General features: G+C 39.1%; 1 protein-coding gene across 1 annotated transcript; it reads right to left on the reverse strand.

Annotated features, from left to right (window-relative positions):
• Positions 1-16,264: 16,264 nt before the first annotated feature.
• On the reverse strand, positions 16,265-26,927 carry LOC117658498 (vomeronasal type-2 receptor 26-like). The gene is made up of 5 exons (XM_087893250.1): positions 26,866-26,927; positions 25,721-25,952; positions 19,536-19,616; positions 17,447-17,573; positions 16,265-17,163 (listed from the first exon to the last, which is right to left on the reverse strand). The coding sequence occupies exons 1-5, from the start codon at positions 26,925-26,927 to the stop codon at positions 16,265-16,267; spliced, it is 1,401 nt and encodes a 466-aa protein (XP_087749376.1).
• Between the last annotated feature and the right edge of the window lie 844 nt (positions 26,928-27,771).

Here is a 27,771-nt window from a genome sequence, read left to right on the forward strand (position 1 = left end):
TGCTACCAATAGCCTCTCACCGACCAGTACGCTCCCATAGAGAGGGGCTCCTCAGGGTGCCGTCGGCCAAACAGTATCGACTGGCGGCCCCCGGGGGGAGAGCTTTCTCTGTGGGGGCACCTACCATCTGGAACGAGCTCCCCCCAGAGATACGGAAGATCCCGGACCTGCGCACGTTTCGCCGTGCTCTCAAAACTTTTCTATTTCAGCAAGCTGGCCTGGCCTAACTCCCATCTTTTAAATTTTTTAATTCGTGATTTTACAAATTGGGTGTTTTAATCTGTGTTTCGGCCGAAATATTTAATAATTTTAAGGGATTTTTTAATATTTGTATTATCTGTATTTTATCTTGGCTGTTCACCGCCCTGAGTCCTTCGGGAGTAGGGCGGTATAGAAATTTGATTAATAAATAAATAAATAAAATAAATAAATAGTGAGTGCCATCTCAGAAGGGTTGGAGGGAGAAGCAAGGAGGTGGTCAGCAGCCCTCTACAAGAACAGGGCCCCCCAACTGCAAGATGCAGACAGGTTCTTACAACTACTACGAGCCCGGTTCGAGGAGGTGGAGGAGGACCCCATGTGGAGGACGAGCTCAGAAACCTAATGCAGAAGGGGAAGCCCATCAGAGAGTATATCCGTGAATTCAGGAGAATTATTGGGACCCTGCCTCCCCTACCAGAGTGACTACTGGTGTACTTCTTTAGGACAAGCCTAAATAAGAGAATTGCCCAAGTAACCGCTTATCGAGACATCCCGAACCGACTCTCCGAATGGTTCTGGGTAGCGATAAAAGTCGACAGAGGGCTGCGGGCCACCGACATGTCAAAGCAATCAGATAGCAAGGAGAGAGGCCAACCAAACCAGGAGCCACCCAGCAGACAAGGAACCGCAGCACCACAGCCCACCCAGAGGCCAGCCTCCTCACGGAACCTGCTGAAGTGCTACAGATGCAGGGGGATTGGTCACCTGGCAGCAATGTGTGGAACCCCTAGACCGAGACCAGATCCACCGCCCAAGGCACGACTGGAACGAGGGCCCAAACGCACCACCCATGCGCCACGGAAAGCTCCCCAGGGCCCAGAGGTTTTCGCTCACCTGACCGAAACAAGAGGAGTCCCAGATGAGGGAGATCAATCCCCCGAATCGTATGACAGTGAGGATGAGGGTGAAGATGACCCGATGGTGAGTGGACCCGTCCATCCTTTTCTTTTCCCCATACACCTAACAGCCCCGAAGGTAGGGACCCAAGGGACTTTCCAAGCCCTAATAGACTCTGGCAGCACAAGGTGCCTGATTAACCTACCCACAGTCCTAAAATTGGGGATCCGAGATAAAAAGCTCAACCACCCAATTCAATTTGAGCAAGTTGATGGATCCCTAGTGGGGGGAACTTATGCCACACACTTGACCGAGCCCATGAGGCTGGAGCTAGCAGATCACTGGGAAATGATTCGGTTCATAATAGCCCCCAAGATGACAGACCCAGTCATACTGGGACTCTCGTGGCTGGAGAAATGGGGCCCAATCATCTGGTGGCAAGAGGGGACCTGCAGGTTGAGGATAGCAAAGGGCCCCCAACCTCTAACACCCCAACCAGGGGAGATGTCCCCCATGCAGGGACCCCAATCCCTCCCACTACAGCAAAAGAAAACACCACCAACACAAGGGCCCCTCCCTGAGGGTACAGCGAAGCAACTGGCAGCCACATCCGACAGCGCTTATGACACAGATCAGCTCCCAGGGGAGTACCAAGACCTTTTAGAGGTATTCAGCGAGGCCGAGTGTGACGTTCTACCCCGCCACCATGAGGCCGACTGTGCCATCGAGATCATCCCTGGAGCAAAACTGCCTAAACCTAAACTGTATGCCATGACACCCCGTGAAATGTAGGAAATGCAGAACTACATAGACAAGAACTTACGAAGGGGTTTCATTGAGCCAGCTAAACCACGGGTCACGGCACCGGTCCTTTTCAAAGAAAAGAAAGATGATTCTATGCACCTGGTGGTAGATTTTAGATGTATCAACACTGTTTGCGTACACAACTTATATCCCCTTCCCCTCATGAAGGACATGCTAGCCCACCTGGCCAAAGGAAAATTTTCACCAAACTAGACCTTCGAGAAGCTTACTACCGAATACGCATCAGGGAAGGAGATGAGTGGAAAATGGCATTCAACTGCCCCCTGGGGAGTTTCCAGTTCAAGGTAATGCCCTTTGGACTGCAAGGAGCCCTGGCGGTGTTCATGCAGCTGATAAATGAAGTCCTACATGAGCACCTTTACAAAGAGGTCCTCGTCTACCTGGACGATGTTCTCATTTACACGGGGACCGTAGACAAACACACACCCCTCATCCACCAAGTGCTGGAAAAACTGCTGAGGGCGAACCTGTATGTCAAACTGTCAAAATGTGAGTTCCACCAATCACGACTAGACTACCTAGGCTACCGAGTATCAAACGAGGGAATAGAGATGGACCCAGCCAAAGTCCAATCAGTCCTACAGTGGCAGCCCCCTCGCACCCGCAGACAACTGCAAAGCTTCCTAGGGTTCGCGAACTTCTACAGACAATTCATCCCCTCGTTCGCAAGAATTGCCAAACCTCTGACGGACCTCCTAAAGACAGGGAGTCCGGTGATGAAACCCCACCTGGGACAACCCCTACAGTGGGACCTGACCTGCCAACGGACATTTGAGACACTAAAAGATATGTTTGCAAAAGAACTTGTCTTAAAGCATCCTGACCCTGAACAGCCCTTCATCATCCAAGCAGATGCAAGCGATGTGGTAGTGGGGGCCATGCTGCTCCAAAAGAACAGCCAAGGTAATCTACAACCTTGTGCCTACATGTCCCACAAGTTCACCGACACGGAGAGGAAATGGGCAGCGTGGGAGAAGGAAGCGTTCGCGGTGAGATGGGTGTTGTTGACCTGGCGGCACCTACTAGAGGGAGACCAGAGACCATTCGAAGTTTGGACTGATCATAAGAATCTGGAGGCCCTCAGAACCCCACAGAAATTGTTGCCCAGGCAGGTCTGGTGGGCTCAATACTTCAATCGCTTCAACTTCGAGCTCAAGCATATCCCAGGGGGGAAGAACTTTCTGGCTGATGCCCTCTCCCGGATGCCCCAATACAACAGTGAGCGGGAGCAGGTAGTGAATGCCATCATCCCCTCCACCCAAGCAGTGGGTCAGGTGGTCACCAGATGGCAACGACACAACCAGCAAGGCCAACCTGCAAGTGACTTAACTACAAGACTCAAAACTGAAACAGCAGCGGACCCCTGGTTTCGAGATAATCAACACCTCTTGACAAAAAGGGATGACCTAGCATGGAAGGGGACAAAACTCTATGTCCCACAGACTCTACGCACCCTGATCCTCAAGAGGAACCACGATGTTAAACCAGTGGGGCATTTTGGCTTCCTAAAGACTTTGCACTTAGCACGGAGACAGTTCTGGTGGCCCCACATGAGAAAGGATGTAGACAGTTACGTAAAAAGTTGCACCATCTGCGCCACGATGAAGAGATGACCAGGATGTCCTCCCGGGCTGCTGCAACCAGTAGCTGAACCAACGAGACCATGGGAGGAGATTGCGATGGATTTCATAGTAGAACTGCTGAGAAGTGGTGGCAACACAGTGATCTGGACTGTAATAGACTTATTCTCCAAATAGGCACACTTTATACCCTGCAGCGGGCTACCCTCAGCCCATCAATTATCCAAACTGTTCCTGAAACACATCTACTGCCTGCATGGAGTACCCAGAAGAATCATCTCCGACCGAGGGGTCCAGTTCACAGCAAAATTTTGGAGGGAGTTCCTGCGATCCATAGGCTCATCCCAAGGCCTCAGCTTAGCGTTTCACCCGAGCACCAATGGGGGGGGGGGCGGCGGAGAGACTGAATGCCATGATAGAGCAGTATTTAAGATGCTACGTCAACTACCAACAGTCCGATTGGGCAGATCTCCTATCGTTTGCAGAGGTCATGTATAATAATGCTGTCCATAGTAGCATGGGATTAACCCCATTTAAAATAGTGAGTGGTATGGATTTCATCCCCATGCCAGAGTACCCAAGGGAGCCCCCTTCCACAGTCAGCTTGACCGATTGGATGGATATGTTGAGAGAAACCTGGGAGAACGTTAAGAGGGCATTGGCCAAGGCGACACAATCCTATAAGAAACAAGCAGACAAGCACCGAACTCCCCAAAGACCATTTTGAGTGGGGGAGAAGGTTTATCTCTCCACCAAGTATTTGAGACTTAGACTCCCGAGCAAGAAATTGGGCCCAAAATTTATAGGACCTTTCCCTATAGTAAAAATAATCAACCCGGTTACAGTACAACTGCAGTTGCCCCAGCTCCTAGCGAAGATACACCCCATTTTCCATAGCAGCCTCCTGAAGCCTGTGGTGGGGTCAACTTTAAGGCCGGTGCCACATGACCCCCCCGAGCCCCTGGTTGTTGGGGGCCACACTCACTATGAGGTACAGCGAATTCTCGATTCAAGGTGGCATAGGGGGCACCTCCAATACTTAATTAAGTGGAAGGGTTACCCTTTGTCAGAGGCTTCCTGGGTGAAGAGCACAAATATCCAAGCTGATTGCCTTATAGCCAAATTCCATGCAGATCACCCGGGCAAGGCGGGAGGGGGTGGGACACACCCTCGGACAGGGTAACGGTACTTAATTTGTTTTTGTTTTTTTCTTTGAAACAGGCCTCCCTGGAAAAATGAAGGGAGAGGGGCTGGATGTCAGCATTTTAATGCTGCCATAAAGAGGAGGAGACGAGGCTTGACTTTTCACCTACTTATTTTCTCTGTAGATAATATCCCCTAGGAAATGGGATGGGAGGGGGACATTCCTGGGGTTGAAGGCAGGAGCTGGGAAGACTAACTTGGAAGATGGCCAATGAGAAGATGAGAATTGGGGAACGGAAAGGGAAGGGTTTGGGGTCAGAGGGTTAGTATCGGCTATGACGAAGTTGGGGCCAGATCAGTCGTACTCAATAAATGGAATATTTCAGCAAAGATTAATTCTTTGGGAGTGCAATTTATTTGAGATGACATCAAAACCTGACATCTTACTTCTACCATGCCATAAAAAGGCATGCCATCCCAGTTGTAAATCATGCCCTTCCAGTGTTAACAACCTTGTATTTCTTAATTCAGTCCATCCTTTCAAACATGTCAATGCTGCTGCTTGATAATATAATTCCCAGTTTGGTAAACCAAATCCTCCTCATAGTCTCATGTCTTGCAACATTCTTAAACTTATTCTTACTTTTTTCCTTTGCCATATAAATTTCCTCATGACCTTATTAAGATATTGAAAGTAAGTCTTTTCAATTTGTATTGGTACAGTTTGGAATAAAAATAATAGTCTTGGTAATATGTTCATCTTTATCAATGCAATCCAACCCATAAGTAATAGTTGAAGGTTCTCCCATTTTTCCAAGTCTTTTTCAATTTGTTGCTTTAACTTGTAATAGTTTTCTTCTTTTATTGTTGCACATTTTGAAGTTAAGTATACTCCCAAATATTTCACTTTTTTCACCACTTGTGTGTCTAAATTTTCTTTTATCTCTTTTTGTTTTGTCTTTATTTTCAAATCAGATACTTTTCCATATCCTTCTAGCTGTTCTAGTAATGTAGGGCCTGTTATTTGTGGTTCCTCTATAATGAAAACCAAGTCATCAGCAAATGCTTGTAGTTTATATTCCTCTTTTTTGACTTTCATCCCTTTTATCTCATCACTCCATCTAATGTTCCTGTTTAAAACTTCTAGAGTCAAAATAAATAGCAATGGTGATAGTGGGCATCCTTGCCTGGTGCCCTTCATTATATTAATCTTTCCTGTCATTTCTCCCTTCATCATTATCTTGGCAAATTGTCTATTGTCTATTGTTTTTATGGAGAACTAGAGAAGCTGGAAATCTTAGAACAAAGAAAATTAAATATTTAGGAATTTGGCTATCAGAAAGGTGTACCACCATAAAGAGGGATAACTGTGATACACTCCTATTACAAATACCAAAAAATTAGGAAAATTGGACTAAATTACCAAAAACATTAATTGGCAGAATTTCAATGATAAAAATGAATATATTGCCCAAATTACTATATTTATTTCAAACAGTACCTATAAAATTAGGGAAAAATTTCTTTGAACAATTAAATCAATTGACATCGAAATTTATATCATTGGGGGAAAAACCACATATCAAATTCAAATTGTTGCAAGACAGTAGGAAAAAAGGAGGTTGTGGTTTACCAGAATGGGAATTCTACTATCAATCGCCATTCCTAACATAGTTCAAAGACTGGATACAACTCAAAAATAAGCGAATATTAATGATAGAAGGCCACAAACTCCAACTTGGTTGGCCTGGTTTTCTTTGGGACGGGAAACACAAATCACATACGTACTTTCAACGACATAAGTTAAGGGGTGAACTATTGAAAGTATGGGAAAAAATTAAAAAGAACCATTATATGAAGGTCCCAGTTTGGTTAGCTACAATGGAAACAAAGATACATCCAAATACCACAGTCCTAGACAAAATGGGGAGATACACAGATCTATTAGACACAAACGGAGAATTAAAATCAGTACAAGACCTGAAAAAACAAGGAATAACTTTGAAAGAGTCCAATTGAAAGAGAATACCTGCCAAGGTTGCAGATTTGGATGATCAATTTTTTTACCCATCATAGTTTTCCTCCTATTGAACCCCAATGTGTACAGAGCCTGCAAAGCATGAGCCACAGCATAAACAGCATTGTAGACACTGTAGCTCTGGCCAGTCATTTCCATTTCAAATACAGGCGCAGGAAGGTCCTCCAGCTTCATCTCCCCAGTGCACTCAGCATTGTCCATTCCTTGTAATTCTGGTTTTGGAAATGAACAATCAAATGATTGTTCCCAAACATTCTGCCGAAACCCATCTCTGTAGTCTGAAAGAAGATTTATGGTCTGAAGAAACTCCTTGAAACCTACAACTGCTGTTGAGTGAACAGTGAAGGAAATAGCCCCATTGTACATCTTCAGATCCCATTTGATATGAGTGCCTGATAATACAAAATCAATCTGTGCAGTCATGATCCACACCTTTCTTAATAATGCCGTTTCCTTGCTTTCAGGATCTACCAGAAATGTTACAAATCTTAGCCATATAATTGTCCCGGCTTCTCCGTAGACAAGAAACACATTGGCTTTGCTATTCCTCATATTATTAGAAATAATGGAGATCATTTGAGAAAGTTCTGAGAATCTTTCCAAGTGGACTTGTTGAGCAAGCCTTTCTATAAACGCTGAGCAAATTCCATTCTCTGAAAGTAAGGGCTGCATTTTCTGTAAGAAATTTTCTCCATTGTTGTTATCAATTGAAAATATCCCAATCCACGTCCACCTGAAATGGTGAAGCAGTTGGATGATCCCAATGTATTGATGGTCCTCTTTGGGGACCATGAAATATAGCGAAGAGAGCTTACTGGTCTGAAATTCCTCTTGGGCTAATGAGCCGTATGTTAGCTGAAAGAAATTCCAGTAGTATTCTTTAGAGTCTTTAGTTTAAATTTAATTTTCCTATCTTGTTTTCATATAAAATATATCCATGAAGTACCCCCCCCAGCATTAATTTAAGAATCTAGTAAGAAATTTCTTGGACTAGAAGACCTCCAAGGTCCCTTCCAACTCTTTTATTCTGAGGATGTTCTCATTGCATGAAAATATTTCAAGCACATGTACTAGATCAATTGTTTTAATAGAAGCCATTCAAATCTTCCCTCAGATATTGATCCTTGATACTCACTTCCTGTATCTAGCACTGTAATTTCGGAAAAGAAGGCCAAGTAGTAGACCTTAAGCCATCTTAAGGGAAAACTAAGCCTAATGTTTGCTTCCCATTAATTATTCCATAACAACCATAAGATTAAGAATTTTCTGCTCAACTCTTCCAGAACTTACTTGTGGAACCTTGAAGAATCCTATAATTTCAGCTATATAAGATGATGTGACAAAATCCAGTCCCCCAACGATAGCCATGAGATTCTTCTGGCTATCACATTTGTAGTTAGGGAAAAATTCCTGGGACTTAAAAAGTAGGTCCAGAGTGCTGCGATAGGTCTTCCTTGGATTGTGATAACTGTCATAGATGTGGAATCCAAGAGTGACATTAGGTAAGATCTGGAAGTCCTCATTGATCTCCTTCACAGCAAAAGCCAAGGCAAGGATGTGCTGGTAGAATTTCATTATTACACTGCAAATGATTTAAATACCCCAGTTGAAAAAGGAAGTTGGCAAATTCTCATAAGGTGGTATCCTTTCTATAAGAAATAACAACATTTTCTTTCTCTGATGAAGGTAGGAAAATACTGAATAATTTGTACACAGTTCAAATTTGCTTTTCTACAGTAATTGCATGATTTGCAACGAATATCCCCTACAATAATATAAAAAATAGTGCTGTTTCATGCAACTCCATTTAGTGTCTAATTTCCCCCCAAAAAAGGAATATGAACAATTCCAGCATTTATCAGTCATTTATTGTATTTATGTTTTGCTCAGAGTGACAATACAATTTTTTTTTAAAAAAATATTATCTTAAACTTACTAAATGTTCTTCAAAAGATGTTTTGCACCAAAGTTTCATACATTATATGACAAACACTTTACCATAAAATAAAGAAAAAGGTTTATTCCATAATTAAAAACATTTGAAAGATAGATTTAGATTAAATATAAAACCTACATTTAAACTGAGAACCTTTTACTCTCATAAGGAATTTTTGGGAAACTGATTAACATTAGAAAAAGAAAAAAGAATCCTTACTTTGGTGTGTCATAAGATGTTTCATAAGGATGTTCATTAAAATTAATTTCATGAAGGTTGTAATAGGTAAGAGACACTATCCCACCAATGATGAGATCACCAGGTTGGTACCACTCATGTGGAACAAGGAAAGCATCACTTGCTGGGCAGCTCAGAGTCACTATTTTGTTCACCACAAACACTAGAAGGAGCCACATTTTGACTCTTGAAAATGTCTCCATCTTTCATCCCATCCTACAATAAAGGTTTCATTATGCCATTAGCTAATACAGTGATTAATTCAAGATTTATATCTGAGAGTCCACCTAATCAGAGAATTCACCAATAGGTATTTGGATATCCATGAGAGTGAAAATTCATGTTTTCAATAGAATCATCATTTGAACAGATACACAGGCAGAGGAGAATAGAGGGAAGAAATTCATTGCAATGACTCCAACACACAGCCATTATTATCTTTGTGCCAATCTCCCTGGAGTTCAAGATATGTTGATTGTTGTTGAACTGAAATAGCCTTCTGCGCAGTCTTTGAAAATAAGATGATTCCTGTAGGCCATAATTACTTAGATTTTGATGAAAGAATAAATGTCTGATATTTAAATGCTTTTTGAAATGCAGAATTGCTAATAAAGTGTACAAGGGGGGAATTTGCCACACAAAATAGACTTCTTCTTTTTTTGAAATTTATATTGTTTTTACTATGAATGCTAAATGCAGTTCACCTTCCTTTGTACAGTATTAACCTGCATAGATGTTTTGGCATTTCCTCATTTTTTTTTAATTAAAAATTTATAAACTTTATAAAACAGATATAAAACACATAAAACACATACGACAAAGACATAAAAATACATATACAATAAACAGTCATAAATAATCAATCATTTGAAGCGTTTGTTTCGTAATGGTCTTTCAAGTAATACAGTTATATTTATTCCCTTAAATCTTAACTTAATAATTTCTTAGTGTCTTTTTTCCCTCTTTTCTCTTCTATTTTCTAAGACTTCTGCTTTAATAATCTGTATATTATATTTTTCTCTCTAATTTTATTCGCCCATAAGGAAGTAATTTGTGTACACTTGGAGTTCTATTCTATCTTACTTCTAATTAAATTTCTTCCATAGTAGCCCTATGCCATTGATACCATTTATTCCAGACTTTGTAAAATTCAGTGTCTTCTTTTTCCTTTAGCTCTTTTGTCAGCCTATCCATTTCGGCACATTGTGTGATTTTGTCTATTATTTCTTCTTCGGTTGGGGTTTTTTCTAGTTTCCAATTTTTGGCATATGTTATCCCTGCTGCAGTTAAAATATGTATTAACAAGTATTTTATTTCTTTGGGATAGGATTTTGTAAAGATTCCTAACAGAAAAGTTTCGGGTTTCTTATCTATTTGTAGTTTAGTAATTTGTTCTAGCCATTTCTTGATATTGGACCAAAATTTCTTAGCCGCCGGGCATGTCCAACATAGATGGTAAAAGGTGCCTTGTGGATTCTTACACTTCCAACATGCCAAACTATTTTTGGGGTTTATTTTGGCCAATTTTGTAGGTGACATATGCCACCTGTAAAACATTTTTAGCTGGTTCTCCTTATATGCCACCGCCAATGTTGTTTTTGTATTCATTTGCCAGAATTCTTCCCATCTTTCCAATTCTATTGAGTATTTAAAATTTTGCATCCATTTGATCATGGTATTTTTAACTATTTCCTCCTCCATCTTGTATCTCAACAAAAATTTGTAAATTTTACTAATTAATTTCTCTCCCGAATCTAATATAATTTTGTCTAGTTCTTGTTTTTCTTTACATATTTCATACGTTTTTATATATTCCTTATGTTTTGCTTGTATCTGTGAGAAACTCCACCAATCGATTTCCCTATTTAATTCTGTATCCAATTGTTGATGGGTTTCAATTTTCCTTGATGATCAATTAAGTCTTTATATCTAATTATATTTTTGGTTTCTGTTAGGTTTGGATGTTTTAGTGCTTCTAAGGGTGAAAGCCAAATCAGGATTTTTGTATAATGTTGTTTTTTAATTTTTAATTGTTGTTGTGTAATGTTGTTTTTTAATTTTTTCCTCATTTTAAGGAGTTTTCCATTATTTCCAGATCTCCCTAGAAGGTGTTTCACAATGTAGAGTAGAAAGTTAACACCCTCCCCTCTACTAGAAGAATGAAATACTTTAAAAAATATTAAAAAGGCAGAATATTTCCTTAAAACAGAAATAAAAACCTTAAAGGAAACAGAAACTCAGCTTCAGCTCCCTGCCCCCAGCAGGTATTTTGGTGCCTGCCTATCTACAAGACAAAAGACTGAGCCAGCCTATCTACAAGACAAAAGACCTTCATACCCCAGGACATAATAGGATTAGCCCTCTACCATCTTGCAACAGAGCTAACCACATGGCACCAGGGAACATTATATCAGCCCAAGGTTCAACCAAACTTGATTCTGACTGCCTACAAAGTTAGCTATGACCACTGCATAGTCCCCTGGGAGTCTGACAACAATCAATAGAATACATTTCTGGCACAGGAATAGGAAGCTCATGGGCAAGGCCCAAGAGAGGGTATAAATATCTCTCTCTATCAACTCCATGTGTTCAGCTGCACCAGGACTTCAAACCCATGTGGTCCTGTCCACCAATAAGCCATCTTTCCAATCTGATAGATATTGAGTATTGAAAAGATTCAATGAAGCTGTTAAGAAGGCTGTGGAACCATAATTTTTGTTACTACATGCATTAGGGTTGGGTAGTGTTTGTCAGCTGTTAGGGAGAAAGGAAGAAAGGCAGGCAGGAAGGAAGGAAGCAAGCTTTAAATTAATACAGGTTCTCCATTGAACCTTGCATTCCTAGAGTTTCTTTGTATATCACTGGGCTTATGCAAATATCATCATGAATGATTTAAAAGGAGGGTCCCGATTTTGGATCTTTACATTTTCTACAAATTGTATTTGTCAAATTGCAGGAAATTCATTTAAAGATACAGTATGAAATTCTTGCTGTTTTTCTTTTCTCTGATAGCCATGTGTGTACTGAACATAATTTTAGAGAAAGCAATAATCTGTCATTCCCCCCCCCATGTTTATGAATTCTAATTTTATTTGTTCTCCTTCTTTAGGGACCCTTTCTAATGTACAACTTCTTTCATCAAGGCCGTGAACTTTACGACTAGGGCAAAATCTCAATTTGCTCTATAAAGTTACAGTTGTCTCCATCAGTAATACTATATATGGTTGGGAATGGATCTGTCAGCCTCCAGGAAAATGGTTACAATGGATTGGTGGAATCTACCCCTACGATGGAAGCAAATGGTATTCATCTTATCTTTAGAGCTGCACCACCATTGCTTCAGACAATGCCAAGAATGAGTTTTCCCTCCAGTTGAACTTTTCAGCTGCTGACACTGCACTGCTGTAACAACAAAAACAAAAACAAAAACAGATCCAGGAAACTACAGACCTATCAGCCTGGCCTCAATACCAGGGAAGATTCTGGAAAAGATAATCAAGCATCGAATCACCAAACACCTAGAAGCAAACAAAGTAATAACCAAAAGCCAACATGGGTTTGTCAAAAACAGATCATGCCAGAATCTTATTGCATTCTTTGACAAAGTGACAAAATTAGTGGACCAGAGGAATGCTGTCAATATAATTTACTTGGACTTCAGTTAAGCATTTGATAAAGTAGACCATAACCTACTACTAGATAAAGTAGAAAAATGTGGGTTAGACAGCATCATCACCAGATGGATTTGTAACAGGCTGACCAACCACACTCAACATGTAGTCTTTAATGGAACTACATCTACATGGAGGGAATTTTGCAGTGGAGTACCCCAAGGCTCTGTTATAGGTCCAGTACTCTTTAACATCTTCATCAATGACTTGGATGAGGGGATAGATGGGGAACTCAACAAATTTGCAGATGACACCAAGTTGGCAGGAATAGCCAACATTCCAGAAGATAGGCTCAAGAAACAGAAGGATCTTGACAGACTTGAACATTGGGCACTGTCTAACAAAATGAAATTCAACAGTGAAAAAAGCAAGGTTGAATAAAGTAGGAAGAACGGTTGCAGGAACTGGATCTGTCTAGTTTAATGAAAAGAAGGACTAGGGGAGACATGATAGCAGTGTTCCAATATCTCAGGGGTTGCCACAAAGAAGAGGGAGTCAAACTATTCTCCAAAGCACCTGAGGGTAGATCAAGAAGCAATGGATGGAAACTAATCAAGGAGAGAAGGAACTTAGAACCAAGGAGAAATATCCTGACAGTTGGAACAATTAATCAGTGGAACAACTTGCCTCCAAAAGTTGTGAATGCTCCAACAGTGGAAGTTTTTAAGAAGATGTTGGATAATCATTTGTCTGAAGTGGTGTAGGGTTTCCTGCCTGGGCAGGGGGTTGGACTAGAAGACCACGAAGGTCCCTTCCAACTCTGTTATTCTATTCTATTATTGTGTGAGAGAACCACACTGACTAGCTTTGCCTGATCTTCTGAGCAAAACCAGGAAGCTGATTCTGACAGGGCATTTTTGTTCCATTCAGCAGATCAAAATTCAGAGAATGAAATCAGTAAACTCTTAGAGGAATATATCTCCCAGAAGAACATCTGAAAGGGTGGACCTAGCCAGATGGAGAAGTCAAGTCAAGGAGAGGTTGAAAAATAGACATCTTCTGCCAAATTAATCCAGCTGTCTGAGTCCACTCCAAAGAATTTAGGCTGATTATTCATGGGAATTTTAATAAAGCATAACAGTAAACCTATCATTGATGGCATGGAAATGACATCGTTTTGTGCAGCTCACTATGCAGTTACAAATTGGATTGAATTACTCATTTCATCTTCTAATCCTTCTCACTTGCCACATCAGATTAATTATTTTTCTTTATTTATTTTCTTTATTTCTTTATTTTTCCTTAACTTTATTTTTTATTTTATTATTTTACCAGTGGTGAAATTCAATTTTTATTACCAGTTCTGTGGGTGTGGCTTGGTGGGCATGGCAGGGGAAGGATACTGCAAAATCCCCATTCCCTCCCCACTCCTGGGGGAAGGATATTGCAAAATCTCCATTCCCACCCCACTCTGGGACCAGCCAGAAGTGGTATTTGCTAGTTCTCTGAACTACTCAAAATTTCCGCTATCGGTTCTCCAGAACCTGTCAGAACCTGCTAGATTTCACCCCTCCTCCACCCCACAGGACTGGGTCAAAAGAAAAGTTGGGGTCTCTATGTGGGAGAAGGACTGCTTCTTCTTCCCCACCAAAAAATCTGGAAAATCTGTGGATTTAATGGGCAACTTGGTAATTCCCCCTTTGGGGTTTTCTGCCAGTTACTGCAATGGATCTTCTGGTCTGCTGCTTGTACTTGGACAAGTTGATAAGTTGAAGCTGTAAAAGACAGAGTTCTGGTTTCCAATTTATAATAGGATTTGAAGTTTCAGGCTCTTTGATCCCAAGATGATCCGAAAGGGATGGTGGCTGGTGAACATCTTCAAAGAAAAACAATAAAGTCCCATTGCCTGTTAAAAATAAAGCACCTTTGGCACAGGTTTTACCTTTGCTGTGGGAGTTACATTGTCTGACAATGTGCTTCTAGGTACAATTCAAGGTGCTGGTTGTCCCTTTTCAATGCTACATGGCTTGGGACCAGGTTATTTGAAGAATTGACTCTTCCTGATTACATCCATGTGATCCAGTGGAGCAGGGAGGCAGCGAACTTTGTGAGTCCTCTCTCTTAAGTAAGGAAATCTGGTGGGACCCAGAAGAAGTCTCTTCTTCATGATGGCTCCCTCCCTCTGGAACATCATCCACACTGAGATTAGATTGGTCCCTACTTTGACCCTCTTTTTTTTATTCTTTGTATATTGGGTTTTTATTTTTTTTAAGCAGCTCAGCAACACTGACAGTAAATGGGTGAACATATAAATTCTCTTAAATAAGTAGAAAAGAATACTCCTTACAATGATATGTCGTAAGGTTTTATATAAGGATATTCCTTAAATTTCAATTTATAAAACTGGTAAACTATGTGGGACATCCTGTCACCAATGATGAGAACAGGAGAAGCATCACTTGCAGAGAAGTCCAGCGTAACTAATTTTTAATTAGGGTTGGACTATCATTATAATTTGGTCCATTTTCCCTATCCATAGCATCTATCTATCTATCTATCTATCTATCTATCTATCTATCTATCTATCTATCTATTTATCTATCTACCTACGTACCTACCTGCCTACTTGTTTATCATCTATATATCTACATGTTTACCTATATACTGTACCTTTACACCTCTCTATCACGTTCATCTAGTGAACACTCAAAATTTTCCTCCAGGTTTTTTCATCATTCTAGTCCCTCCCTCGATCAGAGAGGACTGTACATTTTTTTCTAGGATTTGAGCTGAATTTCAGCTGATTTTCGTGAAAAATGCCAGACTTCTTATTCTAAACTAGGGGTGTCAAATTCAATTTCATTGAGGGTCGCATCAGAGTTGTGTTTGACCTTGGGGGGCCTGGGGGGGAATGGCCAAGGTAGGCATGGTCAGCATGATGTCACTCATGTCAGGGGGCATCTGTAGTGGCCTCAGATCTCTTCCAGTAAAAATGAGCTCCTGAGCTCAGTTTTCAGGTGGGACGGCCTCCTGCAACCCTCTGCCAATGAAAATGGAGGTTGGGGGATAATGTGTTGCCCTTGTGAGCTCTTTTTTTGTCTGGGAAGGCCTCCTGCAACCCCCTGTCAGCAGGCCAGTCCTTTGATGTTACCAGGGGGTTTTGCAGGCCACATCTAAGTACCTGTTCTAAACCATGGGTGTCAAACTCGCTGCATCACATTGACATCAAAGGCCCTTTTGCGACATTTTTTCCCATTCACGGATCTGGGGTGGGCCAACAGCTTTACATCCTACCAAGCTCTGTTTTTGCTGGCAAAGGACTGTAGGAGGCCATCACAGCCTCTCCCCCTGATCTCGCCTTCTTCCGCTGGAGACAATGGATCCCCACCAGCCCTGCCCAGGCCACCATAGGCACCCCTGACGTAACTGACATCAAGCTGGCCACACCCACCCTGGCCATGCCCAGCCAAGTCACACCCAACTTGGCCACACCTACTGCTCCTCCCCCCGAGGTCAAATGCAACCCCGATGTGGCCCTCAATGAAATCAGGTTTGACACTGCTGAAATAGGGTGTTGAAAGAGACAAAATGTTATATTCAACAACCAGGAAAATGGGTGAATTGCAGCACCCAAGTACTTCTCTTGGAATGGGTATCTATAAGAAACATCAGTGTTAACAGTAATCCTCCACAAATCCTCTTTTGAAAGAAATATATATATATATATTTCTTATAGAAATCTTTCTCTTCTTTTTTTGTCAGCAATTTGTTTGAGGAAAGAAGATCACATGGGGCACTAATTTCTTTTTGTGAGATGCTCCTTGTGGTTGAGCTGTGGCCGCAAAACAATGATGTAGCATTTTGGCAGGAATATGCATCCCAGTAATGCAGCACCAGAGGCCAAGATGGAGAAGACCTCCACAGCTACCATGGCTTTGCCTTTTGTGCTCAGATAGGCTGGAAAGAAGGAGATCCACACACTGCAAAAGGCCAACATGCTGAAGGTGATGAACTTGGCTTCGTTAAAGCTGTCAGGTAATTTACGGGCAAGGAAAGCCACAATAAAGCTGGCGATGGCCAAGATTCCCATGTAGCCCAAGACACAGTAGAAGAAGGAAGCTGATCCCTCATTGCATTGTAAAATCATTTCTTGGAGCTCTGAGTGCATGTCCAACTCAGGGAATGGGGGAGATGTTGACAACCAAAGAATACAAATCCATACTTGGAAGAGAGAACAGGAAAGGACAATAGAAAAGGCCAATCTTTTCCCCACCCACTTCCTCATCTGAGATCCTGGTTTTGTGGCCATGAAAGCCACAACCACAGTGATGGTTTTGGCCAGTACACTAGAAATAGCCACTGAGAAAGTGACACCAAACATTGATTGTCGGAGAAGGCAGGTCACTTTGCCAGGTTGGCTGAGGAAAAACAAAGAGGAGAGAAAACAGAGCAGAAGAGAGAAAAGCAGGGTGTAGGTGAGGGACCGGTTGTTGGCTCTGACAATGGGAGTATCCCTGTGTTTAATAAAAGTTCCAAGTACCAAAGATGTCAAGAAGAAGAAACAAAGAGCAATTGAGGCCAAACCAATTCCTAAGGTTTCTTCAAAGGTTAGAAACATCACTGTTTTCAGAATACATCCATTCTTTTCTTCATTTGGATAATGATCTTCTGAACATTCAAAACAGTCATCCATATCTGGAAGAAAAATCAAGGATTTTGTTATTGTAGTAATTCTATACCATTGAAACTTACTTAGCATTATGCATCCTAAATTGGTTTATTAAAGATTTCTTAAGTTCAAAGAAAATTGGTAGAATGCCTACCTTTAATATGGGTTTTAAATTGTGGGATTTTAATTATGCTAAATTAATTATATTTTTTTATTGTTCTTCGGTTTTTAACCTTTTGTGAGCTGCCCCAAGTCCTTCGGGAGAAGGGCGGCATATAAATTTAACTAAATAAATGAATAAATACCTACCATTTTGGTTTGAAATCTTCCCTTCAGGGCATGGTACACAGTCATAGCAGCAGAATTGATTTCCCTCAATCCCTTTCTTCCAGTATCCAGGGAAACAAGGATCATTACATCTGGCAAGTGGAAGAACCTGGTGATAATCATAAAAGGTTTTGAAAAGGGAGAAATTTAAAACAGTTTGTGATATTTCCTTTATGGAGGAACATTATTTTTGACTTCCACAAAGAATACTGAGTTTCCAGAAAGGGCAAGGTGAGTAAATAATAACACATGGTTACAATCTCATGGAAACATGTCCACTCGTATGATTTCAAACAGAAATGTAAACCAAATATAAATCAAATTTAAAAAATAAAAAATAAAAAAAATATGCAAACATGGTTTTTATATTGTAATATCACTGTGTCAATTTGATGATTTCTTGATCATCAGCAACATTTGAAAGAATATGCCATTGTTTATTTAAAATCACAGAAATTAGACTTCTAAAGAGAGTACATTCAATATAGGATCATAATGGATTAAGGCAGTGGTTCTCAACCTGTGGGTTGTGACCCCTTTGGGGGTCGAATGACCCTTTCACAGGGGTTGCCTAAGACCATCGGAAAACACATATTTTCAATAGTTTTAGGAATAATTTTATGGTTGGGGGTCACCACAACATGAGGAACTGTATTAAAGGGTCGTGGCATTAGGAAGGTTGAGAACCACTGCATTAAGGCATTGTTGATTCAATAATTTGATACCTGGTTAAAAGCTGGGTGCCAGATAATCACATCTTCATCAATGAGTAATTCCTTCCCCTTTGGTGCCTTGAGATCCATCTTTCCAACTTTGACTCTCTGAAAGGATCTGTTTGGAAAAGTGATCAAGTTGGTGATGTCAAATCCACCTGTTGCTTCCCCTTTCTCATTCAGGAACACTCTCTCCCCAGCTGAATTGTTAAAGGAAATGCCTTGAAGAAATGAGTGGAGCTACTTGAAAGACAATAGAAGAGAGAGGGGGAACTGATAGTAACATAATAGAAAACATCATAATCAAGTTTAATTCAATAATTCTTCATATTCCAATAATGTTTATTGAAATATGTACACTTAGAAATTTGATCATCAATATTACATGGAAATGTACATGTCTGCTTAATTATTTATTTGATGTTATTTTAAGAAATGGTAGGCATGAACTGAAGCAGAATGAAAATAGGCTTATGGAATTGTGTAACTTTCTTCAATTATGCTTTAGGTCCACTACTTCAACAATTAATTCAAGATAGAGCATATATAATATTTCCTCCTTGGTACAAAGCTATTTGAAAGTCTCAGATTTAACTAATGCCCTTTCGCCAGATTTTGGAACCTGGGACACAAGCATTCTTTGACACACAAATGAGAGGAAGAGATTATTGCAAAGATAGGTTTGTTTGATACTATGGATGCCACGAGTAAAAAGGATCACTTTTATTTTGTTCCTCTAAAACTCTGATAGAGACAGAAAGCTTTGTTTGTCATCCATGAAAATTTCATGAACCACAGTGAAAGTTCTTGGAGAATTGATTTTTTTTTTGAAAGAGACAATGAATAGTAATCTAAATTATCATTTTATATATCTCTTATTGTGCAAGCTATGGTGATTTACTTAATAACTCCTACTGACACTTAAACCATAATTTATATCGTAGCATTTGATTGATCAGAATAACAGAATGACAGAGTAATAGGAAAACAGAATAACAAGAGAAATCAGTTTTCTTTATCTATTTTAAAGAGCACAGTATTAGAAAGTTGCAAGGTACCATGGAAATCTTCTACTTATCTTCCTTCTCAAGGAGGTGACCCTATACCCTTTCACAGAAATGGCTGTCCAATCTCTTCATAAAAGTCTTAATTGATGGAGCAAACACAACATCTAAAGGCAAGCTGTTCCAATAATTAATTGTTCTCATTGTCAGAAAAGTCTGTCTTATTTCTATCTTGTTTCTTATACTTGATTCCACATGCAGAAAATATTAAGACTTTCCACATTGGGTTCAAAAAATCATTTTATGTCAAGCTGCTCATTGAAATAAAAGAATTCTTCAATGCGAAGGAAATACCTGCCAAGCCTGCAGATTTGGAAGATCAGGATTTTTACACATTGTAGTTGTCTTCTTATTGAACCCCAACATGTATAGATCCTGCAAAGCATGAGCCACAGAATAAACAGCATTGTAGATACTGTAGCTTTCGCCAGTCATTTCCATTTCAAAGGCAGGTCCAGGAAGATCGTCTAGCTTCATCTCCCTAGTGCATTTTCTATTCTGCATTTCTTGTAACTCTGGTTTTAGAAATGAACAATCAAATGCTTGTTCCCAAACTTCCTGCAGAAACCCATCTCTGTAGTCTGAAAGTGGATTGATGGTCTGAAGAAATTCCTTGAAACCTACAACTTTTGTTGAATGAACAGTGAAGGAAATTGCCCCATGGAACATCTGCAGGTCCCAGTTGATTTGATATCCTGACAATATGAAATCAATCTGTGCAGTCATGATCCACACCTTTCTAAATAATGTAATTTTCTTGGTGTCAGGATTTACTGGAAACACTGCAAATCTTAGCCACATAATTGTCAATGGTTCTCCATAGACAAGAACTGCATTGATTTTGCTATTCATCAAATGAATGGAAATCATTGAGATTGTTTGATAAGCTTCTGGAAAGTCTTCCAAGTGGACCAGTTGTGAAAGTGTTTCTACAAACGACGAGCAGATTCCATTCTCTGAAAGTAAGGGCTGCATTTTCTGTACGAAACTTTCTCCGTTGTTGTTATCCATAGTAAATATCCCAATCCACGTCCACCTGAAATGATGAAGCAGTTGGATAATCCCAATGTACTGATGGTCTTCTTTGGGGACCATGAAATAAAGTGAAGAGATTTTACTGGTCTCAAATTCCTCTCGGGCTAATGAGCCGTATGTCAGCTGCAAGAAAGTGGTGTATTATTCTCTTGAGTTGTTAGATCAAATCTGATTGTCCTGTCTAGTTTCATATCAAATATATCCAATGGAGGAATTATTTTCCTGAAATTCTTCTAAGTATTAATATGGAAAGGAATTACTTAGAATTATTTCAAACAGATATGATAATATAAACTCAACTGATCAATTCTTTTCGTAGAAGCAAAGAGTTCAAATCTTCCCTCTGGTATGGAATGTCCATGGATTCATACTTCCTGTATTTGGCATAGTTGTTTCAAAATTATGCTAACTAATAGACCTGAACCCAGGAAGAACATCTTAAAACAAACCTGAGACTAAATTTTAATGCTCTTTAATTATTCAATAACAATAATGGCACCAGAATATAGATTTTTTTCTGTTTAATCCCTTAACAACTTACTTGTGGAATCTTGAAGAAACTTGTAATTTCAGCAATATGAGATGATGTGTCAAAATCCAATCCTCCAATAATAGCCATGATTTTCTTCTGGTTATCACATTTGTAGTTAGGGACAAATTCCTGGGATTTGAAAAGCAGGTCCAGATTGGTGCGATAGGTCATCCTCGCACTGAGGTAACTGTCATAGATGTGGAACCCAAGAGTGACATTTGGTAAGATCTGGGAGTCCTCATTGATCTCCTTCACAGCAAAGGCCAAGGCAAGGACGTGTTGATGAAATTTGGTGAATACACTGTAAATAGGTTAAATGCCCCCATTGAAAAAAATAATTCTACAACTTTTTTTTCTCTGACAGTAGTAGGAAGATTATTTCTTTGGTACAATGCTTCATAATTCAGTGTTCAGATTTATTTTAAGCAGCATTTTCCCTGACTTCCAACAAATATCTACTGCAACAAATACAAGTAGTGATTTTCTCAAAGTACTATATTTACTTTCTATGAGATTTTCAAAAAATGATATATGAACAGATTCAGGAGGTATCACTCATTTACTATATGTATGTTTTGTGAGGAGAGATAGCGCCAAATCTTTCTAAAAAATATCTTTACCTCTGTAAACATTCAAATAGACCTCTTGATCTGAAATTTTATACATTTCATGTGAAACACTTTAAAAGAATGTAAAGAAAGTTATTTCTTCTATCATAACCAGATACAGTTGAAAGAAAAACAAGGCATAGATTACATTAAAAATGCTACATTTATGCACAAACAGCTTTTATTCATATAAAAGATTTTTGAAAGTCTGCGTAAGATTAGATAAAGAAAAAAATCCTTACGCTGGTATTTCATAAGGCGTTACAATAGGATTTTCACTAAATTTAAATTCATAAAAGTGGTAACCCATGTGAGATACCATCCCACCAATGATGAAGTCTCCAGGCTGGTACCACTCATGTGGAACAAGGAAAGCATCACTTGCAGGGCAGCTCAAAGTACCTACTTTATGCACCAAAAACATCAGGAGAAACATCTTGATGATCTTGTTATTAGGAAAATGTTTTGCCTTCCATCCTTCCCACAGAGAAGCATATATAACCCAACACTTCATCTAAAGGTAGATCTAAGGATTATATTTGAGAATACATCTAATGAGAAAATCTATCATTTTCTATTTGAAGATCCATGTGAGTACAAATTTTTATCTTGAATATCACAAGGATTTGAACAGATACTCTGTCAGAAGAGAACAGAGGGTGGTTACTTGAAGCAATGAATCTGACAGAGAAATTATTACCCCTTGTACCAAACTCTCTATGCTTCAAGACTTATTTCATACTCAAACAGAAACCTTCATTGTTGTTGAATTTCAATAGCCTTTTGGGAAGCCTTTGATGTTTTGGCCTATAGTAATTCCTCTAGGATATAATTATTTTATTTTGATGAGATAATAAGTAGCTGATAGTTCAGCTAATTTTTTAAATAAGCAAATTCCAACAAAAGTAATATAAGGGACATATGCAAGACAATATATATTTAATTGTTATTTCTTTGTAGAAATAAATACAAAGCTTTTTTTTTTCAAGATGACACATTTATTTTCTACTAATTTTTCACAAAATCAAATATGAACAAATCCAGCAGCTATCAGTCATTTATTGTAGTATGTTTTCTGAGGAGGAACTATGCCGAACATTTTTTAAAAAGTGACCTTAAGCTCTCTAAAATGCTCCAAAAAAATTCTCGCAAAGCCTTCTGGGAAGCCTATAGCAATTCCTCTGAGATATAATTATTTTATTTTGATGAGATAATAAGTATCTGATAATTCACCTATTTTTTAATGAGCAAATGTCAACAAAAGTAGTATAAGGGACTTTTGCAATACAATGTATATTTAATTCTTATAGTTGTAGAAATACAGTGCTTTTTTCCCAAGAAACCACATTTATTTTCTATCAATTTTTTTACAAAATAGAATATGAACAGATCAAAAATGTATCAGTCATTTACTGTAGGTATGTCTTTTTCCCTTTTTTGAAGATGGGAACCACATCAGCTCTTTTGCAATCCTCGCGTAGTTCCCCAGTGCTCCAAGATTTTTTAAAGATATGATACAATGGTTCTGAGATAAGATCTGCTCATTCAGAACTCTGGGTTATAATCCAAGAGGTCCTGGTAATTTATATTCATCAAGGCCAGACAGGTGTTCTCTTACCATTTTCTTGCTTATTTTAATTTTTATTTCTAGTCTGTCTTTTACAGTTATGTTTTTGGTAGGTTGGGCTATAGTTTCTTTTTGTGTGAAGACTGATGCAAAGAATGAGTTAAGCAGCTCTGCTTTGTCTCTACTGCCTGCTACTTCCTTGCCATCTTCTCTCTTTAGTGGACTGATTGTTTCCTAGACTTTTTTTCTTCTTATTTATATCTTGAAAGAAACTTTTTTATTATTATTATCTTTGACTTTTTGTTGCAAGTCTTTGTTCATTCTGAGCCTTTGCTTTCCTGACTTCATCTTTGCAGATTTGGGCCATCTGCTGCCTTAGTTATGTGTCCCTCTTTCCATTTTTTGCACTTGCCCTTTTTGTCTTTCAGTTTATCAGATAGATCTTTGTGCAACCATGCTGGTTTTTTCTTGGATATTTTGTTTTTCATTTTTAGTGGTATTGCATTGGACCGGGCTTTTATGATCATATTTTTCAGTGTTTCCCATGCTTCTTGAGATTTTTTTCCCCTTTAGGATTTTTATTCATGAAATTTTGCTTAGGCTCTCTCTGAGTTTGCTAAAATCAACTCTTTTAATGTTTAAGACACTGGTTGGATTGTATTCTATTACTTGTGTTTGCATTATATAGAATTCTAATATGATGTGGTCACTCTCACCCAAAATTCTGACAACTTTAACTCTCTTTATCACTTCTTCTCTATTAGTAAGAATGAGGTCCAGTATAGTTTTTTCCTCTAGTTCTCTTCTCTATCTTTTGGGTGACAAAATTGTCACCTAAATTGGTTATGAATCTGTTCAATCTCCCACTTGCCTCCCAGTTGATATCAGGGTAGTTAAAGTCTCCCATTACTACTGTGATATGTTTTCTACATACATTTATTAATTGATTAGCAAAGAGTTCAACTATTTCTTCTGCTTCGTTGGTTGGCCTGTAGTATACGCCTATAGCAATGTCATTTTTCCCCTTTTATATTGGCCCATATGGTTTATAGGAGGTTATCATCCTTGATTTTGTGTATTTCTGTAGAAATGTAGTGATCTTCTATATATAATGCAATTCCATCTCCTCTTTCGTTAGGTCTGTTTCTTTTGAATAGTTTGTATCCTTCTATCATGAGTTTCATCCCACCAAGTTTCAGTAATGGCAATTATATCATATCTGCCTTCGTGTACTAATACTTCAAGTTCATCCCTAAACTTTGAGCATTAGTGAATATGTATTTGAGTCTTTATTGGTCTTGGGTATGTTTCTTATATCTCCTACTTTGTAAGTGAGATTTCCATCTTTTCCATCACTCTCTATTGCATTGTGTTTTTCTTTTTAATTTTTTTTCTCTTTACTCCCTTCCTCCTTATGTGGTTGGTTATCCAGTAGTTTTTGCTTGCATTTAGGTTCTATAGGTCATGAAGATTGCTCCCCACCCTCAATTTTAGTTTAAAGCCCTTTGGAGAAGATGAGCCAGTCGTTTTCTGAATGTATTGTTTCCAGTTCTTGTGAGGTGCAGTCCATCCCTTGCCAGTAGCCCTTCATCTAGGTCAGGGGTCTGCAACCTTAAACACTCAAAGAGCCATTTGGACCCATTTCCCACAGAAAAGAAAACACCAGGAAACCACAAAACCCTTTCCATGCCTGATTGTTTCTTGAGTGGCCGCAAAACTAGCATATGTAGTTGAATTAAACGTTCTTTTTTTTTTTCCTGAAACTTTTCTTTTCTTGGATTTATCCATGGTTGGCCTACCAGGGATTGAAAAGCTCAATAAATTGTGTGCTGGCAGGTGTCGCACATTGGCAGTTGTGATGCATATTTTGAGCGATAGGGAGCTGAAGCAGAGGGATGAAAGAGCCACATGCAGCTCCAGAGCCACAGGTTGCCGACCCCTGATCTAGGTAATGCAGATCATGGTCTAGGAAGCCAAACTTCAATTGATGACACCAGTTTTTCAGCCAGTAGTTCATTTCTAAAATCCTTTGCTCTCTCAATGGATGTTGGCCTTTTATTGGAAGTATAGATGAAAATACCACTTGTGCTCCTAATTCTTTAACTTTCTTCCCTAACTGTTTGTAATCTCTTGTTATTATTTTCATATTCATTGTTCTGTCATTGGTGTAGGAATGTAGTGTAGGAGAAGAAAGGGGTAGTAATCCATGGGTTTGATTATTTTAGTAAGGTACCCAGTTACATCTTTGATTTTTGCTCCAGGGAGACTATATAACTCACTAGATTGACTGCTTTGTCTGCAAACTATAGTTTCTGTTCCCCTAAGAATTGGATCTCCTATCACCAATATTCACCATTTTTTCTAGGAAGTCTGGAATACCTTTCTTCCTATCATAGGAATCCTAGGTTGTGCCTCTTTTTTAGAAACTATTAATGAATGCTCTTTTGTGAGGGTCTGTATATTTTCTTCCAGGGGGAAGATATAAACGTGATTGTTCAGTTCCAGAGGGGCTTCATTGGAGTGGGCTAAGGTAGATAGTTAGGGGTTTTGTTCTTGGTTGTTTTCTTTTAAGAGTGACATGTTTCCATCCATCTTGTTCTTTGGGTAAATATGTAGGCTGGTTTTTTACGGAAACTGTTTGTTCTCTAACGTGTTTCAGTGTATCAGTTTTCTTCTTTATGTCCATATTGGGTCATCATTTTTTTAAAGAAGCTTCTTGCTCCCTATTGTGTTTTACTTTGGTGTAGTCTTCTTGTTTAGGTTGGGATTTCTCACTTTGCTCATTGAGTTTCAGAGTAGCTAGAGTTGCCTCCAAACCCTTTACTTTTTCTACTAGTAATTCAAATAGTTTGCATTTGATACATACATACTTTTGACCTTCTGTTGGCACAAGTTGAAACATATGGCCCACTTTGCAAATCACTATAGATTCAGTCTCTATCTCCATGACTTTTTTCTTTGTTCGTTTGCTAAAAAATCAAAAATTTCTAAAAGTTTAAAAATTTTCCATATTGTGAAGTGTCAGTGTACAAGAGTTTACAAGAGTTCGTGACCTTTTCTTCTCTGTCTTGAAAAACTCATCACTATCTTCCCTGTCTCTTTTTCTGGTTTTTATTTATTTATTATTTTTATTTTTTGGGTATTAAAAAAAGTAAACTGTTTTTTTCAAATGTTTAGTTGGAAAAAATGAAAACTTAAAAAAAGTATTTTATTAAAAAAATTAAAAATTGAAATTGAAAAAAATCAAAATTGAAAAAGAATTTTAAATTAAAAATGATAATTAAAAAAAATTAAAATTTAAAGAAAATTAAAATTGAAAAAAAATAAAATAGAAAAACATTTAAAAATTTAAAAAAAATTGAAAAATGACTTTTATAAAAGAAATAAAAAAAGAATTTTAAAATTAAAAATGATATTTAAGAGTTGAAAAAAAGATTAAAATTGGAACAAGGAATTTAAAAATTGAAAAAAGAAATTGAAAAATTGAAAAACAATTTTTCTTAAGAAAAGGAATTCAGGGATTTTAAAAATTTAAGAATTTACCAGAACTTTTGGCACTTTATGAAGTAATATGTACTTTTTTTGTTGGAAGTCTCAGGCTATTTTCTAGGAGGTTTTTCAGGGAAGATGTGCAGATGTGGGAACAGTGGCTTGCTGGTCCACTGTGCTGCTCTCAGCCACTGCTGTGGGTGTTGCTGCTCAGTTGGTAATCTGTGATGTTCTCAGCAAAGGTGGGATTCATCCAGTTCTGTCCGATTTGGGTGAACTGGTAGTGGCAACTATGGGAGGCTCTGCCCACCCACCCAGATGTAATGCTTGAGCCAGTGCGCATGCACAGGCACTCATATTTATGAACTGGTAGGGAAGGTAAGTGAATCCCACCTCTGGCTCTCAGCCACTGCTGGTTCTACCATGCTGCTCTCAGCCACTGCTGGTTCTACCATGCTGCTCTCAGCCACTGCTGTGGGTGCCACTGCTCAGTTGGTCATCTCTGCTGCTCTGAGCCACTGCTCGTTCACCACACTGCTCTCAGCCGCTGCTGGTTCTACCATGCTGCTCTCAGCCACTGCTGTGGGTGCTGCTGCTCAGTTGCTCCCAGCCACCACGCTGCTCTTAGTTGCTGCTCAGGGTGCTTCACTCCTCTGCCAAGTAGCTCTGCACTGCTGTTGCTCAAGGTCTGTCATGCTCACAGCCGCTGGTCTACTGTGACCTAGCTCCATTTCCCTGCTGCTCAGTGGCCTCTGTTTGCACCACATTGGCTCCCAGGTGTCAGGCTGGGTCACTGGGCCACCTCTCAGCTGGACCACTAGGTTACCTTTCAGCTGGCCCACCTCTCAACTTGGCCACCTCTCAGCTGGTCTACCTCTCACCTCTTTGTTCAAGGAGTACAAGTTCTTTTTTTAAACCCTTCTGTAGCTAATCTTGATGTTGCCCTCTTGATATAGTTTGTAATCAGAGGGTGGTATACATTTTTTCCATGATTTGAGCTGAATTTCAGCAGATTTTCTTTAAAAATGCCAGGCTTCTTATTGTAAACTAATTCAAATCAGTCTTTGTTATCTTCATTGGTCAGCATACACTTTGAATACAGCATGAGACAGAAAGAAAAATACATTTCTTTTCATTTCACTACATTTCCCATAGTATCTGATAACAGGTTGTTCTGGAAATAGATGTATGGGTAGAGTGAAACTTATATAAGTTTATATAAGTTTCCTCTAGAAAGCAGTCTTTCCATTACTTTTTTCCCCTAACCCTTTAGCTGAACCAGAAAGATCACATGGGGTA

Source organism: Pantherophis guttatus, chromosome 4 (assembly GCF_059756535.1).
Source record: "Pantherophis guttatus breed Tessera chromosome 4, ASM5975653v1, whole genome shotgun sequence".
Lineage (NCBI taxonomy): Eukaryota > Metazoa > Chordata > Lepidosauria > Squamata > Colubridae > Pantherophis > Pantherophis guttatus.

Bases quoted from the DNA above. Each gene is read 5' to 3' on its own strand.
- LOC117658498 (XM_087893250.1), bottom strand. From the start codon at position 26,927: ATGGTAGAACCAGCAGTGGCTGAGAGCAGCATGGTAGAACCAGCAGTG. The intron at 25,953-26,865 runs GTGGGATTCACT...TTGATTTTTTAG, and splicing joins GCAGTGGCTGAGAGCCAGAG to CAAACGAACAAAGAAAAAAG. The intron at 17,164-17,446 runs GTAGGTATTTAT...TTTTTCTTCCAG, and splicing joins GAAGATTTCAAACCAAAATG to ATATGGATGACTGTTTTGAA.